Source organism: Gopherus evgoodei, chromosome 15 (genome assembly GCF_007399415.2).
Source record: "Gopherus evgoodei ecotype Sinaloan lineage chromosome 15, rGopEvg1_v1.p, whole genome shotgun sequence".
NCBI classification, from domain to species: Eukaryota; Metazoa; Chordata; order Testudines; family Testudinidae; genus Gopherus; species Gopherus evgoodei.
The window spans coordinates 27455323-27471988 of record NC_044336.1 but is presented as its reverse complement, the minus strand read 5'-3'; the positions used below and the strand labels follow the sequence as shown (position 1 = coordinate 27471988).

Sequence of the window (16666 nt, the reverse complement as noted above, 5' to 3'; positions counted from 1 at the left end):
AAGGCCACAACAAAAGTGAAAGCATCAGGAAACTGCAAAGGAAGCCAAAGGTTTCATTTACAAGTATGTTAAAGGTTAAACAAAACTTACAAAATAGTGTACGTTACCCAGGGTTTGGTTCCATTTTTGGGAACTGTGCTGGGTAGCAGAAGAAGAAAGACAAGTGCAGGCCTTGGGTTTGGCTGTTACAGGACTGGTGTTAAATAAGATAAATTTGTTCCAATTCTAAATCTTCAGACCTTTACAATTAGCCTATATTTATCTGTAGCATCTGCCACCCTAAAGGATCTCAAACTCAAAGAGATCAACATGGTGATCTCTTTACTTACCACTAAAATGCAGCTCGCTCTGGGATGAAGTGCTGCAGCTGCATAATATCTCGCAGCCACACTACCGAAGAGTTTTACGCAGGACAGAAAGACAATATTGTATCCATTTGCAGTGGTAGGGGGAATTTAGGGACGCCAAATGTAATTATCTACTTGAAAAGAAGACAGGACACCCAGCAGAATACCACCACTTCTTTTTCAAGATCTTTCACGATGGTAGGTGGTCAGACCTTTGATTTTGACTTTGTCTTATCTAAAAGATATGAATTCCTATTGTGCCCCCAACACCATATGGGGGTATTAGATCAATATTGAATTAGAAGGAAAAGTACTATCGCTTCCTACAGCACCTTTCTTTCTGGTTTTCCTTGACGTTTCCCAGCCGAACGCTAAGCAAATCAGACCCTGTTTGTCAGGAGAGATCTCTTGCAATCACTGCACTAAGCGGTAACACTACGATGAATTAAAACTCTCATTCAGAGTGTAATTTTTGCTAAGCATGCTTCTGGTTTTTTTAAAACATTCTGGATAACAGTAAACCTTTAGAGCTCCCATCACTCTTGAGCAAACTTACAGGGTAGTATTTTGCTAAAAGTCATTTGACCATTGTGTGCACCTTTCTGCCTTTCCTGTCTAATCACCGGTGGTTACCAAAAGATTTATATGCAGTGACTTTCCCCTCTAGCCCATCCTGATGGATTCCTGCAATGATATCACAGCTGCTTGTTTGAGACATCGTGTCAGTGCAATGGAAGTGATTGTGAGATTGGTATTGCAGATAGAAACAGAATGTTCCGTATCCTCTATACACATTTTCTGGGCAATCATTACTTTTAAGTGAGGAAATAGAGAGGGACCATTACTAGTTTAAGTGGGGGTTTGGTAAACTCGACTGCCTATTTCAGAGTTTGCAGGGAAATGGTGAGGCCTCATTAAAAGAGGGCTCAGAGCATTCTCTGCATTAATCTCCTCTGAAGTACAATGGCAGTGCTGTAGCAGTCCCAGCTCTGTATACATAAGAGCCGCAAGTGCTTGCTGTGCTACTTCCCTTTTGCTGAATACCAAATAGATATGTGCTGCAGGGTTGTGTTGGAGAAAAGGAGTTTCCCTTACTAATCAAATGCAATCTGCTTTTTTTCATTATTCAGTTGCCTTTGAGAAGCCGAAGGCACCACTGAAATATCTGAAATCTGAAGCTTATTTATGTCTTGCCCATAGTTAATTGCCAAAAGCTCCCAAAGGAAGTGCTTAGTGACAGCTTCGTAATGTATGTCATTTGGGGAAATGCCTTTTACAGCTGACCCTCAAAGGTGCGCTTTGTTTTCCTAGTTTAGAAATAGAAGGAAACGCTTGACAGAGTGATAATTTTTCCAACTCCACTATTCTGAATGCTTGGGGGCATGGGGGAGCCATCTGCCAGAATTCCTTGCAAGAAAGGAAGCTGAAGGATCCATTTGCCTTGTGGCAAGTGACCTGTGCTGCTTGACAAGAAACTGTGGTTCAATTCTTGGTCTCCTATAGTATGTACTGTAAGGGCCTGTGAGTGCTGAGCACTCGTACTATCTCTCAATGGCCTGCAGCTAGACTGCGTTATTCTGTGATCCTATTAGATTTCACTAACTAAGCAGGGTTAGTTCCCGTCAGTGTTTGAATGGAAGACCTCCAAAGAAAATACCTGATGCTGCATAAATTGATGGTGGTGAGTCAAAAGGTGACATTCTTCTTTCTGAGAAAGTAGTGAATGAATGCACAATGGCTGCAGCGTGTCATTAGGGAACGGCATGGTCATCTTTTGGATGAGACATAAATCGGAGGCCCTGGCCAATGTAGTTATAAAATCCCATGGCACTGTTTATATGAATGGGGGCAGTAAACCAGGTCTCTCAGTCAAATTCCAGCTCTGGCTACATTCTGCCTCCTTAAATTCCCCTGCATTTTGGAGATGATGTTTTTCTTCACTGTTGGGCAGTATTGCTGTGCAATTTCACCCCATAGGGATTAATATTTCAGCAATGGGTGTAGGAGGTCCCTGTGTAGAAATTGTCTATCAATTTAAGGTCCTTTAGGATGAAAGGCACAGAATATCAGAAACAACCACTAGCTGACTATGACACTATTGAGCTTTTCTGAGTCTTGCCCTGTCATTGGTTAGAAAGAGGGTGGCTGCAATGCATATTCTGGAAAATGGGGTGTAAAATGGGGAAAGCTGGAGGGTTGTCAGAACTCCACCAAGTACTCCCTGTGCATCAAGGCGCACAGATGTCTGGGGGTTCTTGCTCGCTGCTGTACCATGGGGAATTGGGCAGATACTTCCCACTTATTGGGGATGAAAGTGGCACAGCCTTAGATTGGCTTGGAAATGGAGGTGGAGGATTCTCTTCCCTGGCCCCAAAGGAATCTCTTAGCACACAGCCCTGCTGCTCAGACAGTTGCTGTAATGAGGACCTACGCCTTTGGTAGTTGTTCCCCTGTGGTTTCAACTGGTCTTCAGATTCAAGGTCCCATCCAATAGGTTTTCCCTCCAGTCACAAAGGCTAGAAACGTCTTTTAAAATATGAACTTGTATTCTGCTGGAAATGATTTGTGAAACTCTACATGAGAGGACTGGGGATGCAGTGGAGTCAGTGGAGGAACTCCCCCAAGAAGTTTGGGGAGAGGGGGTTGATGCTTGAGAATTGAGCACCTATCTTCTTTTCCACCTCAGACTAGCTAGTCTTGGAGTCTCTAGATATGGCAAACCTCAGAGTTAACTGGACTCTGTATTTTTCAGTGCGGGCAGTTCTGAAATTGTGGTGCCTTTAATTGCTGGAGAAATGGAATCAGTGTTTTATATTTTAAAATTATAAAACCCAGGTGTGAGTTCTTGACACGTTGCTCTCACGCTCTCTCTTCCCTCCCCCCTGCCGTGCCAGGTCTCTTTGGGGAAACCCAACCAACGCAGATCATTCTTTCACGAGAGTACACGAGTTCTGCTTTATTTAGTGTCTCGCTCCCCCTCTCCAGGGACTCTGCTGGATGACTGCAAACCCTTTTTTTCTCTCGGTGTGTTGGGAAACTTGTCACTGTGGCAGTTGCAGTACCACAAGCTTGTCACCGTGACGATGGGAATCACTGCACGATCATGAGTGCTATGAATGTTGAGAGCCTTGTTTGATTCTCATTATGCTGCAGCAAAGTTTTCCAAACCAAATGTTATTTTAAAAGCAAAAACACTGTAATAACTGTCTTCCTCATTCTTTCCACAGACCCTCCAAAAGTCCTGTCATTAAATATTTAATTAGTGTGAATTATTTTTCTTCTGTTCTCCACAGGTTTTGCATGCAGAAGAGTGTCAGATTGGTGCCAGGAGTCACGCTGGATTTAATAGAGAAGTAAGCAAGTTTTATGACATTAAAACTACTGCTATCCTGACTTCCATTATTATAGCTGGTTTGATGGCGGGGGGATATTGCTTTTTAGTCACATTGTCCTCAAGATCCCTTCGTTCTGCTTGTGGGCATGCACCTCCTTGGGGTGCTTCTGTTGCCGATGGTGTGTCTCATTATATTGTCTTTACCACAGGCCGGCAGAACAAGCAGTGTCTATAGAAGCAAGAATTCATGCAGGGAATACTGTTTAGATGGAGTCTTACGCTTGCCCTAGAGCTTTGCTCAGACCTTTTAACTTACAGGTCACGTAGGTCTCATTCGTGATACGTGGTACATACTCTAGCCTGACAGCTGTCAGCCCAGAATCCAAACCTTAGTCACCTTTCTGGCAGTCAGTATTGTCAAGCCACCTAACTAGCGGTTTGGGGCACACATTGAGAGAGCTTGTCAGTGGAGATCAATGGAAATGTTAGATAATGGTTCAGTTTTTGGAGTTACAACTTCATACACGTTAAGGTCACATGTGAAAGTAGTTTAGTACTCTCAGCCTATACCCTAGCTGACATAAAACCATGTGACAAAAGCCTCTGCTTAAGACAGGCAAATACTGCTGTAGTAGAGAATGTCTAAAGTCAGGCAGTGAGGTGCATTGGTAGAACTATATGAGAGCACAGAACTGAAGTGGTTCCTGCAGTTCTGGTGTTTAGATGCATTGGCAGAGCTGTGTCCAGGGGAGACTGGGACTGGAATAGCATGGCCAGGATTGGGATGCACTGGCAGAGCTGTCTTGGGTGCACAGTGCTGGAACTCTGTAGGGAAAACTTTCACAATACTTGTCTGAGGTGTGAATGTCTCTTGACACAGCTATCATTTTCTCTTTCATGACCTATAAAATCCATTCAATATCCTGAGTGTGTGTGTGTAAAATCAGAAAAAACAAGACATATTTTGTCACTTCCTCACCACACTGTAGTGTTCTTTCTATCTAATAATGGGATTATATTTCAGTCCTTAATGTCATGGAAACCTATAATAATCCTTTCATCCAAACAATACTTGACCATGACTACTGGCTAATGGGCAGCCCAGAGCAAAATGATGGACTAAGTAAACTCTTCTCCAAAACAAAGTCCAGGTTATGCAAGCCACCCAAGCATTTTGAAAAACTAAATCATAATTAATCTATTGCATTCTTTGTTTTAAAAGTTTTTATAGGAAGGTATTTTTTGCCATCAGGTAAGGTAGCACATATTTGTGTGGATGGTCTCTGAGATTTGTGCCACATGGTTAGTATTTTGAAGCTTCCTATTCTTAGAACATTGTGTACCCAAGTTAAATTAGCTTGGAACAATTATTAAAAGATCATTCAATTTCTGAGATGTTTGCCATGAGAAACGCTCATTGTCAAGATTAATTAGAATAGGCCATGGACTTGGACTTCTGACACGTGAATGTCTAGAGCCAATTATCCTCTTTCAGTTCTCCAGGATTAGAGTCATTCATCCATTCTTTCAGGTGAACGGCATTCTCTGTGGTGTTCGGAGGGGTTGGGTTAGGGTATTCAATCAGTGGGTACATAGTAGTAGTGTTTTAATGTTTTTTTTTTTGCTTTTTTTAATAGGTTTCTGTAGAGTACAGTGATTTGCAGCTATCATTCATTGCTCCCAGACTGCCAGTAGCAAATTATATTTTGCAACCGCGGTGATGAGTGTAGGATTCCATCAGCTAAAATATCCAGTTTAACGTGCTGTCTTCTCTTTTGGCTTATTGCATTGTTAAAGTAGATCTGTGTTGAATAACCTGACCATTTTAATCCCAAATAAATTTCAAAGTGTAGTTGAATGCCAGAAAAAGTTCGGTGTAATGTATTTTAGGAGATAGGTCTATATTGGGCTTTTGAGCAGCTCCGAAGTGTTTAACCATTATGGAAACCATGCTGACATCACACATTTGATCTATGTGAAAATGGGTCCAGCTCTGCAATTTAGGTAGGAGAAGCCGAAGTATGATTCTATTAACCTTAACTTCCAAGGCAGTAATGTATCAGTGAGTTCAGACCATGTCCAAGAGATACAGTAGACAAAGAACAGGCTTGTGGTATAAAGGAGGAGGCTGAAATCACTGAGAATCCCTGATGTGATCCTCAGCTGACATGAAACTGTAACTAGGCAAAGCCCTGCTGGAATGGTTTGAAGACTGGAACCTGCCAGGGGCTCCATGTGAAAGATGGGTGACGACTGGTAACCTTGGCATGCCTGTAGATTTTTATTGTTTTATTATATGCTTTCTCTGTAATGTTTTTGTCCTAAATAAATGTGAAGGCTGGCTGGTCACTGGTAAACACATTCAGACCCTGGAAGAAAGCAGTATGGCTGGGGCTGGACAAAGGTCAGACCTGCTGGGATAAGCACTGTGAATTGCCGGGGACTTGCAACCTTAAATCCCTTGTTAAGGAGAGTGATGAAGGTCCCAACGCATAAAGAGGTGATGGTTGGAGACCGGAAACCTAAAGGGGGTCCATGAGCAGATGACAGAGGGAGGGGGCAGAGGGCATTTAACCCTGGAACTGTGACAGCACTTATCTGCTTGTTTCTGAGTGAGGATCCAGCCCAGACCATTGACTAAAACTGGCAGAGCAAGGCCCTTGGGTAGTGACAGATTATGCAGGAAAACAAAGCGAAATCTCTTCAGCTCATCGGCTGTGAAAAAGAAGCCGATGCAAAACAGGGTCAGAAATCTGTTTGCTAAAATAAATAAAAGAACTTGGAGAATTAATTCAGCTCTTTCATCCGTCTCCAGAACTATTTTACATTTTCCATCCCCTAATTCATGAGCCATGTCGAGTTTTTAGGTTTTGTTTTCATTACACCGGCAGTGAGCACATTTGATTTTTCTTTTCCTGTTTGCAATATGCTTCGTGGATTTTTAACTGAGGTTTTCTAAGTATCACATTGCACACTGCAGCAATATTTATGTTCTAGCAATTGCTATAAAATCTTCATGTCTATGTATAGATTTTTGAATAGTACGGGTTTTTAACTAATGTACTGTGCAAGAGTGCAGGGGAGATGGACCAGAGTTCCTGGTAATCTGTGAAGTATCAGAGGGGTGGCCGTGTTAGTCTGGATCTGCAAAAAGCGACAGAGAGTCCTGTGGCACCTTATAGACTAACAGACGTATTGGAGGACAAGCTTTCGTGGGTGAATACCCACTTCGTCAGACATATGACCTTCTCCAATATGATTTGATGATTTTTATTAATTCTTATTTTTAAGATTGCTCCACCAGGAACATGGCCTTCTCCCACACTTTGTATTGCAGAGATCAGGTGTCACCCAGCCTGAGGCAGTGCGGGGAGCCCTCTGCAGCTTTACAATCACAGACCTACTCACTCACTTGCATGACAGCAGGGCTATCGAGGGTTCCCTGCATGGCCACAGGGCTGGTGACTGCCGAATATTTCATTAATGATAATCTATTGCAAATATGTGAGTACCTCAAGGTGAAATGGAGGAGAAAAGTTGTCTCTCTTGAAAATCGGTTCTGTTTCACTGCTAGGTGGGAATACAATACGTGAAGCCACTAGCTCAACTTGAAAATGCAGGAAATCTAGGCTGTGTAACTGGGCAGCTATGTGTTATACTGCTTATAAATAGGCAATGGGCAGAAGGGTTCAGAATATTCTCAAAGATGTAAAATCATAAACTAAGGGGCTGGAGAAAGGGATTAATCATTAAACCACTAAGTGTTGACAAAGCTGTCGAGCTGGCTGCCAAGATGGGTTTCTTGGTTTATTGGGTAATTTGGCTGGGTGACATACACTTGTCCTCATTGTGGTCATCTTTTTGTGTTTTCAAGGCAAAGGAGGCTAAGAGTCCTTGTATAACTCTAAATTGAAAATGACAAAACTGACATCTTTACCAGTGGGTGAGGTAATATCTTTTATTGGACCAATGTCTGTTGGTGAGAGAGTCGAGCTTACACAGAACTCTTATTTGGGTCTGGGAAACATGACTACAAAAATGCTGTGTTCTCTACCAGTGTCATTGTAAACCCACCTGGGCCACTTGTATCTTCTTCTACTCCCTCTGAATCCGTTTCATGGCTGTTGCAATAGCAGCATTTTAAGCAATGGAATAAGAAAAGTCAGAGTATATTAAAACAGGCAGATGTTGTGGGAACGGGGGGAGCGGTTTACTTTGTTGGCTTTGTTCTTTAGTCTGAACAAAATCCTAAGCACTGTAAATTGGTGACATAATCAGTTACTAAAATCTTTCTGTATTATCTAGAGCAAAGTTATATAAAAATTGTGGCCAAACTGATGTTATGAGTCCACATGATATAAAAGCATAACATTAGGAGAGAGTTAACATACGTTACTGATTTTACTAGATTTATAATAATTCTAAATACTTAAAGCTAGAAGAATTTGTTTCAGCAAGCTGTATAGAAATTGTGTGAAATTGGTAGCTGTCTATGCTGTGGTCATGTTAGTAAATGCTCTGGATTGCAGTAAGCTATCTAAACAACAGAAGCAGAAAAATAAGTAAAAATGGAAGTGGCAAAATAATTTTAGTTTTTCTGACTTCATTAACCACAGTGCTAAAAAATCATGTCTGGTCAAGTGACGGATCAATTAGCAAAACCTATCCTGTCAAACCTTTCTGTCTACTTAGCATGAGAATCTAGACCCACATCTTGTTTCTTAAATATGTTAGAAACAAAAAGAATTCTAACAATGGTATTCATCCAATACTAGATGGAAATAGTGGAACTTTTAATAATAATGTAGAAAAAGCAGAGGTATTCAATAAGTATTACTGTTCTGTGTTTGGGAAAAAGCCACATGATGCATTCATGTTATATGAGGGTGATAAAGAACTTTCCATCCAACAGTAACTAAGGTGGTAAATAGCAGCTACTAAAGCTAGTCATTTTAAAATCAGCTGGTCTGGATAACTTGCATCCAAGAGTTTTAAAAGAACTGTCCAAGGAGTTCCCTGTACTGTTAATGCTGATTTTTCAACAAGTCTTGGACTGCTGAAGAAGTTCCGGAGGACAGGAAGAAAGCTAATCTTCCATTATTTAGAAAGGCACGGTAGACGACCCTCATAATTATAGGCCTATCAGCCTGACTTTGATCCTGAGCTAAGTAAGGAAATGGCTGAGATGTGCCTCGATTAATAAAAAATTAAAGGAGGGTAATTCATGCCAAACAGCATGGGTTTATGGAAAATAGATCTTGTCAAATTAACTTGATTTTTTTATGTGATTGCAAGTTTGCTTGATAAAGAGAGTGTTGATGTAATATACTTCTGTAAGACATTGACTTGGTACTGCACGACATTTTGATTAGGAAAGTAGGATGATACAGAATCAACATGGCACATATCACATGGATTAAAAACGGGCTGATAAGTCTCAAAATGTAATTGTAAACAAGAAATCATCATCAAGCAAGTTTCTAGGGGGTTCTGCAGGGATTGATTTTTGGTCCTATACTATGTAACATTTTTACCACTGACTTGGAAGAAAATATCAAATAATTACTGATAAAGTTTGCGGATGATAAGATGGAGAGGATTCAGAGAAGAGGTTTGAGAATGATTAAACATTGGAAAACATGCCTTATAGTGACAGACTCAAGGAATTCAATTGGTTAGCTTCCTGGGGTCGTGTAATAATTTTTGTTGTCAGAAGAGGGTCACGGTGCAATGAAGTTTGAGAACTCCTGATCTAGAAGAAAGAACACAACAGTAGAACCTAGAGGAGCAAGCTAATGGATTTTCCATTTCTAATTTATTATTGGATTTATTAATTCCTTCTGGGTGTCATTAAGTAAGTAGTTTTTAGGAGGTGAGGGTAGTGGTTTGGTAAACTGTGATTGGGAAGTCATTGCATATATAAAGGTTGCTGTAGAAAAAAGCTTAGAAATGGGAGAGGAAAATTAATGGGACGTCAAGCTGGGCATCACTGGCAGAGCAGGTATGCAAAAGATCATAGAATCATAGAAGATTAGGGTTGGGAGAGACCTCAGAAGGTCATCTAGTCCAACCCCCTGCTCAAAACAGGACCAATCCCCAGACAGATTTTTACCCCAGTTCCCTAAATGGCCCCCTCAAGGATTGAACTCACAGAGGTAGAATTCTCCAGGTCCCTAGGGTGACCAGTTAGCAAGTGTGAAAAATCGGGACGGGGGTGGGGGGTAATAGGAGCCTATATATAAAAAAAGCCCCAAATATCAGGACTGTGTCTATAGAATTGGGACATCTGGTCACCCTAAGGGTCCCAGAGGTGAGGATGAGAAATTATAACTCAATACTACTGACTCGTAGGAACCAGTGGAGGCAGGTTCATGGTCCAGTCGAATGAGAAAAATGATGATTGCACCAGGAATTCTGCATGTACTAGAGAGGAGCCATACTGGTTTCTTGGGGGTCAGAGATGGAGGAGGTTGTTGCAGAGGTCAAGACAGGAGATGACTAGGGTGTGGACAAGTGTTTTGGGGGTAAGTGGGGAAGGGTCGGATTTGTGAGATATTGTGGAAGAAAAAAATGGGGGGTAGGAGTCAGAACTCCACTCTGTAAAATCGGTTGTCCTTCCTAAGGCTTGCTGGTTTTGCTCTTGCTCTTGGACCTCTTAGCCACTTCGGATTTTATGTAGCCATTGGCAGCTATGGCTCAGTGCAGGTGAACCTCTGCTTTCCAGTGAGCTTGCTCTTTGTTACCCAGGCTTAAGGATCAGTTTGCCTGAACCAGATGACTGATGGCTCCCCCTAGATCAAAAAGCAAAACAGTTGTGTGGCCTTCTAGTCCTTTGCTCTGGCCACCACACGCTGCTTAGTATATTTATTTTGCAGTTGTTGAGACCAGAAATCAAGCGTTTCTCAGTATTGCACTCAAACTCCTCACAGTGCTGTAGGGGATACTTGTTACAAGAGTTTTTTCTGAGTTCTTGCTCCTTCCTGATATCTCCATAACATACTTTTTAGAAGCACTGCCTTCCTGAGAAATGTTCTGAGTAAAGGTTCCTGAGGATAGCAAACATTAAAACCTTTTCATCATAATCTGATAAAGATATTAATTATAGAGAACACATGTTTTTATTCTAGTCCCAAGACAAGTCTAGCTAGACAGTAGCCCATACCGTAATTGATAATTTAACTGTCTTTAAACCTGGGAAAGGAGTTTGTTTTCTAATTAAGATGATGAGTTTAGGAGTAAACTACTCTGCACCTTCCTTGAAGAGTCCAGATTTCTAATTATCTAGGCTAACTCAGCAGCCTGATGAATAAGCATGTTGCTGCCTCTACAGTACATTTATATTATCAATTCTTTGAGAGGGAGCCAAAATAATTCATATTTTGGAACTAATGCTGGAGTTAAGTAATACAATTTTTAAAAGGAACATACAGAATGTGAGGAAACCTGGGAAACGCAGGGGACTGAGAATGACGTAGAGTGCTTTTTTCCAGCGGGGCCATTTGTTGGTGTCTGGTACAGATAATTAGTGAGCAGAAGTCCCTCTCATCTGATCGCTGTTCAGTTTTTTTGTCTGAAATGAATTAATGGTTACAATGATTTGTAATGACCAAATATCCATGGTAAAAAAAAAAAACAAAACACCCCTCCATCACAATTGACATGAATCATATTCCCTTGCCACCAATGTTTTGTTACACATCTTAGCAGACATACCATGTTACCTGTGGGACATGGACAGTCTTCTAAACCCTAGATATATAGTCCCTGCAGATCAGGGTTGAGTCTAAACCCTAGATATATAATCCCTGCAGATCAGGGTTGAGTCACATAGGCAGGAGCAGCATAGCTTGCCTTGCTGCTGCCTGTTCTGTAGCTGTTTTGAGAACACAGATCTCAAGTCTCTAGGTCTGACAATCAAGCACCTTTCAACAGTGCAAAATTCACTTTACAAAAATTACTAGAAATAACAAGTTTGGTGCTAAAATTACCTTTGTTTCCATTATAACTATTATGGAGTGTCACAGGCTGGAAATCAGTAATTCATTAGTGTCTGTCAGTCACTGATAAAATGAATAATGATTCACAAGGAACTAATTTAGAGATGAAGTGGAAAAAACAAAACCCAAAGAGACTGCACAGCAGAAAGAATGTGAGTAATTGGGGAAAATGTAGAAATCATGCTGTAAGGTAACAAAATAACAAATGCCCAGAGAATCTTAATTAGTCCGAATTGCCTTTAGAACAGTAGATTGGAACGGAGGCAAAGTAGTGTGATTAGTTAGTTAATAGTAGTTTAGTTTTTCATCTCTGGAGATCCCAGTTCAAATTATGAGTAGGTCAGGGACACTTAGTAATTTTTAGACATCCCAGACCAACACACAATTTGTTGGGATTAGTAAGTGTCTATTCAAGAAAGACCCAGGACTGGACTGAGATGACAGTGGCCAGGTCATATGATATACACCCATTGGCAGATGTCTGAGGGGAAAATCTACACGAAGGTAGATGTTGTGCAGAAAGTCAATCAGCATGAGATTCACACACTCAACTTAAGACAAAACCGAACACATTCAAAATAGCCTCTCATCCCTTCCCTTCTCTTTCTCTTCCCCACTCCCACTCCATTAGGGAAAATTCAACAGAAGCAGAAAACCAAGAAACCTGGTAGGAGAAGGGAATGAAGACACCTTTTCTGCATGGCGTTTTGATAGCAGTCCTGGAACTGTAACAAGCTCAGTTTCAAACATTTGGAGCACTAATTTCCTCTTATTGTATGCGCAGCTGATCATGTACTTTGGCATTCAGAATGTGATCATCCTTCCCTTTAACAGCCTTTGATTTTGTATAAATTCATTTCCCCTGGTGCGGGCTGTGTGCTTCCTTAGATACCAGTATGTATTAGCCACATGTCAGTAAGGAAGAGTGAGGCTTTATGTGACTCGCACTTCCCCTTAGAATTCCATGAAGGGCCTTTTGCAGTTATCAGAATCAAACTGCTCCTCTCACGACACAGCTCTGTTCTCAGCTCCCTTCCATTACTTTTGAAATAAAAGATAATTGCTTTTATCACTTTTCTTTCTTGAGGGTTAGCGTGTCCAGCAAGTTCTTGCTCATCTATTTAAAGCAAACTCCATCCACCTGTTGCCACTTTTGCTCAGTAGCCATTAGCAATGACATTCTTTCATTCCAGCTGAAAGCATCAGGAGGATCAGACCTGTTCATGTTTTGATAAGAACGGCACTGGCTTCTTCCATTTTTAAATAAAATTGTTGCTAACACTAACCATGATTCTTTTAAATAGTATGCCCAGCATGACTTTGTAATCTATTCTAAATTTTCTGATGAAACAGTGCTAGAACTGCTTTTGGGTTGTTTTGTTTTGCAGCATGGGAATAGCCAGCAAGGTGCATATCTCAGTGTCTGGGAAAGAAATATTATTGATGGCATCAGTAGTGTGGCTTGATCTATAAGGCAATGAGATCCTTGCCCCAAAGACCCTTCAGTCTAAAATAGTCATGAACACACCAAATAAAAACAGTCCAATGTGTGTAGGAAAGGGAGAGAGAGAAACGGTGGGGGAAAGTAATATAGACTTGGGAGGAAATATAATTCTTAGTTCACTTTTGAAGACTGCAAACTTTGGACCAAAGCTGGGCAGTTCAGTCCCAGAATTCCTTCTAGTCAGTGTAATGGAAGACCCCAAAATTTGGCTTGAAATATATTTTGAGATTTGAACGTGTCTGCAACCAAAGGATAGTAGGGACAATTTGTCATTATACTTACCTAACGAAAGTGGCTCATTAGTACTCGAGTTGAGGGGTGGGGAAGACTTTTAGATTGTCTTTAAGAATCATGATCCAGAAGGTTTTATCTTTGGCAATGAATCATTTCTTATTGAAATGGAGCACTTAGTTTTATCACCATTGTTAGATAAAGAGCCAGGTGCTTGTTTACTGCAAAGCTTATTGTGTTTGCGAAGTAAAAATCATACTCAACAAGATGGTTTTCATGGCAACACCGTTCCATTGCTTAATAAAGATAGATGGCAGGACTGAAAACAAAGACACAAAGTTTTAGAACATTCCAGGATAAATGCTGTCAGAACTTTCACTCTTTTGTTGATTGTCTCAAGGAGATGGGCGAGGTTTCAGGCTTTAGCCAAATCAGTTAGAATCATGTCCTTTCTGTATAGCCGCGTGATTGTATGGTAATGAGAGAAATGCTCCCTTTGATTGAACTAACCGTTGACATGCAGATGTATCTTTCTAGCTGAATGACTTACACTGCAAGATTCTGGCGCTTGTGTACCCTTTGGGCTTCCCCTCACCTATGCTCTTTGAGACACAAGTAAGAAAGAAGCCCCAGAGAGCTAGTAAATATTAGCATTGGTGATTGGAGCCCAGCAGAGAGAGCTACCATACCTGCTGCCTCACCACATTTCCCAGATCTTAAAAGATAGGCAGGAGAGTGATCAGTTATATTAGTGGCAGGAGAAAATGGTAAGAATTGGACTGAGGACCTAGCCGGGAGCAAGTTTGTAGATTTGGATAACCATCCCAACTTTGAACTTTCCCTTTCACTGCTTATGAACACATCAGAGAATATTAACTATCACCTCTTGTTCTAACATGTAAGCCATACATTTTAATGTGCGTCTCAATTTTATACACATTAGATGTCCAATAGTAAAGTTAATGCGGTGAAGACTTTACCAACTGAGTGGGGGGAAACCTGGCTTCATTTGAAGTAAATGTTTCCATTGTAATTAAAGTGATTCACAGGATTTTGCTAAATTTCTGAGGACATTGACAGTTGCACCTGGCACAAGTTCAGTGACCTTGGCATTTCGTAGTATGCACTTTTCACAATATACTGTAGTGATTTAGGGCTTTGTAACGGTGACTGTTAGGAATAGCTGATGGAAGAAGCAATGGATACTGTAGATATGTTAAACCACAGCCAAGAGCTGAGGCAGTGTGGCCTCCCTCCACCTTTTAAATTTTATTTGTTTGTGGCCTAGATTTAGAAATGAAGTCTGCTTGGTCCTTGATGTCAAGGGCTCTCCAATGATTGTCCAAACATAATATGAAAGACATCAGGAGAAGTGAAACCAGGAAGGCAGCAAAATCCCACATGGGACAAACTCTTTGTGGAGCTTTGCTGCCTTCTGCTCATTCCATGTTTGTTTATTTTAGTGGCCACATACCCAAAAAGGTAAAAAGCATTTATAATATTATGGTCTGAGGACTGCTGAGGACTGCCTTGAAAGACCTTGTCCCACAGTGTGCAGGCAAGTACACCGAGAATCTCTGCAAATTGCTTTATCTGAAAAACAATTAAGATACTCAAGTCTAAGGAAAATCTGCGTATTCAGTGGAACTCTGCAAAAATAAACAAAATGAAAGCTAACTCTGTTTTCTGAAGGGGGATGGAAATTAGACTATTTAAGGTAAGCAATCAGTTTTTTATTTTATCATAAAACTGTGAGAAAGGAAATAAGAAATGCTTTACTTTTCCTCCAACCTTTCATTCCATATTTTTTTCTGTAGCATTAGGCAGCAGCTCCCATAAGTAATGGGTAAAGGCTGATACTGCTGAATTTCAGTGCAGGTTGATTGAGTTTCTAAGGTTGGTTGGTGATGGACTTATTCAATTTTTGGCTGATTAATTATCCCTATTATTGAATTGATCTTTGTTTAAGCATCTGAGAGTTGAGAATTGCTCCTCCAGTCCCCCTCTGACAAAGGAGAATTGCTCCTCCAGTCCCCCCCCAGGCAAAGATGAGATTGACTGTTATCAGATTGTATTCAGATAAAAGCCATTTCCCCAGATCATTCAGCCTGTCATCCAGGCAAACACAAGCAGTTTAATCTTTAGTGCTGTCACCGGACAGGAGATCAGGACGTCTCATCTAGGAACAGAAGCATTGCTGACTTTTTTAATGCAAAGATTTATCCTGCTAATTTTTCCAAACTTAATTGAGTCTCTGTGTAACATGCAGAATAACAATGCAGTCAAATACCTTCTAATGATGATTGATAGCTGCAGTTTAAAATCTATAAGCCCTACTATATGTGCAGACAGACATTATTCAGAATACTGCCTACGCACTTATGTACCTGCCTTCCTCCCAGGGCTGGCTCTAGGCACCAGCGAAGGAAGCAGGTGCCTGGGGTGGCCAGTAGAAGGGGGCGGCACGTCCGGGTCTGCGGAATCGGCACTTCGGCAGTGGGTCCTTCACTCCCTCTCGTCTTTGGCGGCAGCTCAATCGGTTTTTTTGCTGCTTGCGGTGGCAAAAAAGCTGGAGCCAGCCCTGCTTCCTCCTGTTCACCTTCTCACCCAATAATAATACATAACATTTATATAGCACATGCATCTCCGAAGCATTGGCAAACCTTAATGAATTTTCACAACACTGGGAGAGGGTAGGCAAAAGTTGTATCCCTATTTTATGCATGGGGAAGGCTGAGGCACATGGAGAGAAAATTTACCCAAGGTAACATAGGGTGTCAGAACAGGGTAGGGGCCAGATAATTTTTGATTTCCATTCCATGCACTGGTCAGTAGTGTGCACTGCCTTTCACAGGCAGACAGTCTTTTGCACAATACTTTACTGAGGTTATAGTCTTACAAAGGTTTCTAACGTAGATGTTCAAGACTAACACCTACTCTTATCAGATAAATTGTTTTTTAAAAAGCAAACGTGCACAATACAATATATGCCCTACTAACAAGCAATTGTTTTCAGTGCCAAGCCTTTCAGTGAAAAAATGTAAAACCCCATACTGTTTCTCAAGAGAATAGCTAGGATTATTCAGGTCTCAGGTTGCTTCTAGGGAATGGCTGCAGGCAGCAACTTCCTATTCCAGCCTGTCATTCATAGCTAAGAGCACCAACCAAAATACACATCTCTTTGCATCTCACATTTAATAAAGAGAATTAAGTGTGAAATTGTTCTTAGAAATCTCTCTCTCTCTCCCATGTG

At 41.0% G+C, this 16666-nt stretch overlaps 1 protein-coding gene across 2 annotated transcripts in view; it reads left to right on the top strand.

The window, feature by feature from the left end:
• Positions 1–16666, top strand: part of RPTOR (regulatory associated protein of MTOR complex 1) — a 288180-nt gene that overhangs the window by 140791 nt on the left and 130723 nt on the right. For both annotated transcript variants that reach the window (XM_030533961.1, XM_030533960.1), the window contains exon 7: positions 3641–3700. In XM_030533961.1, coding sequence (XP_030389821.1) covers positions 3641–3700 — 60 coding nt within the window. The remainder of the gene's footprint in view (positions 1–3640; positions 3701–16666) is intronic.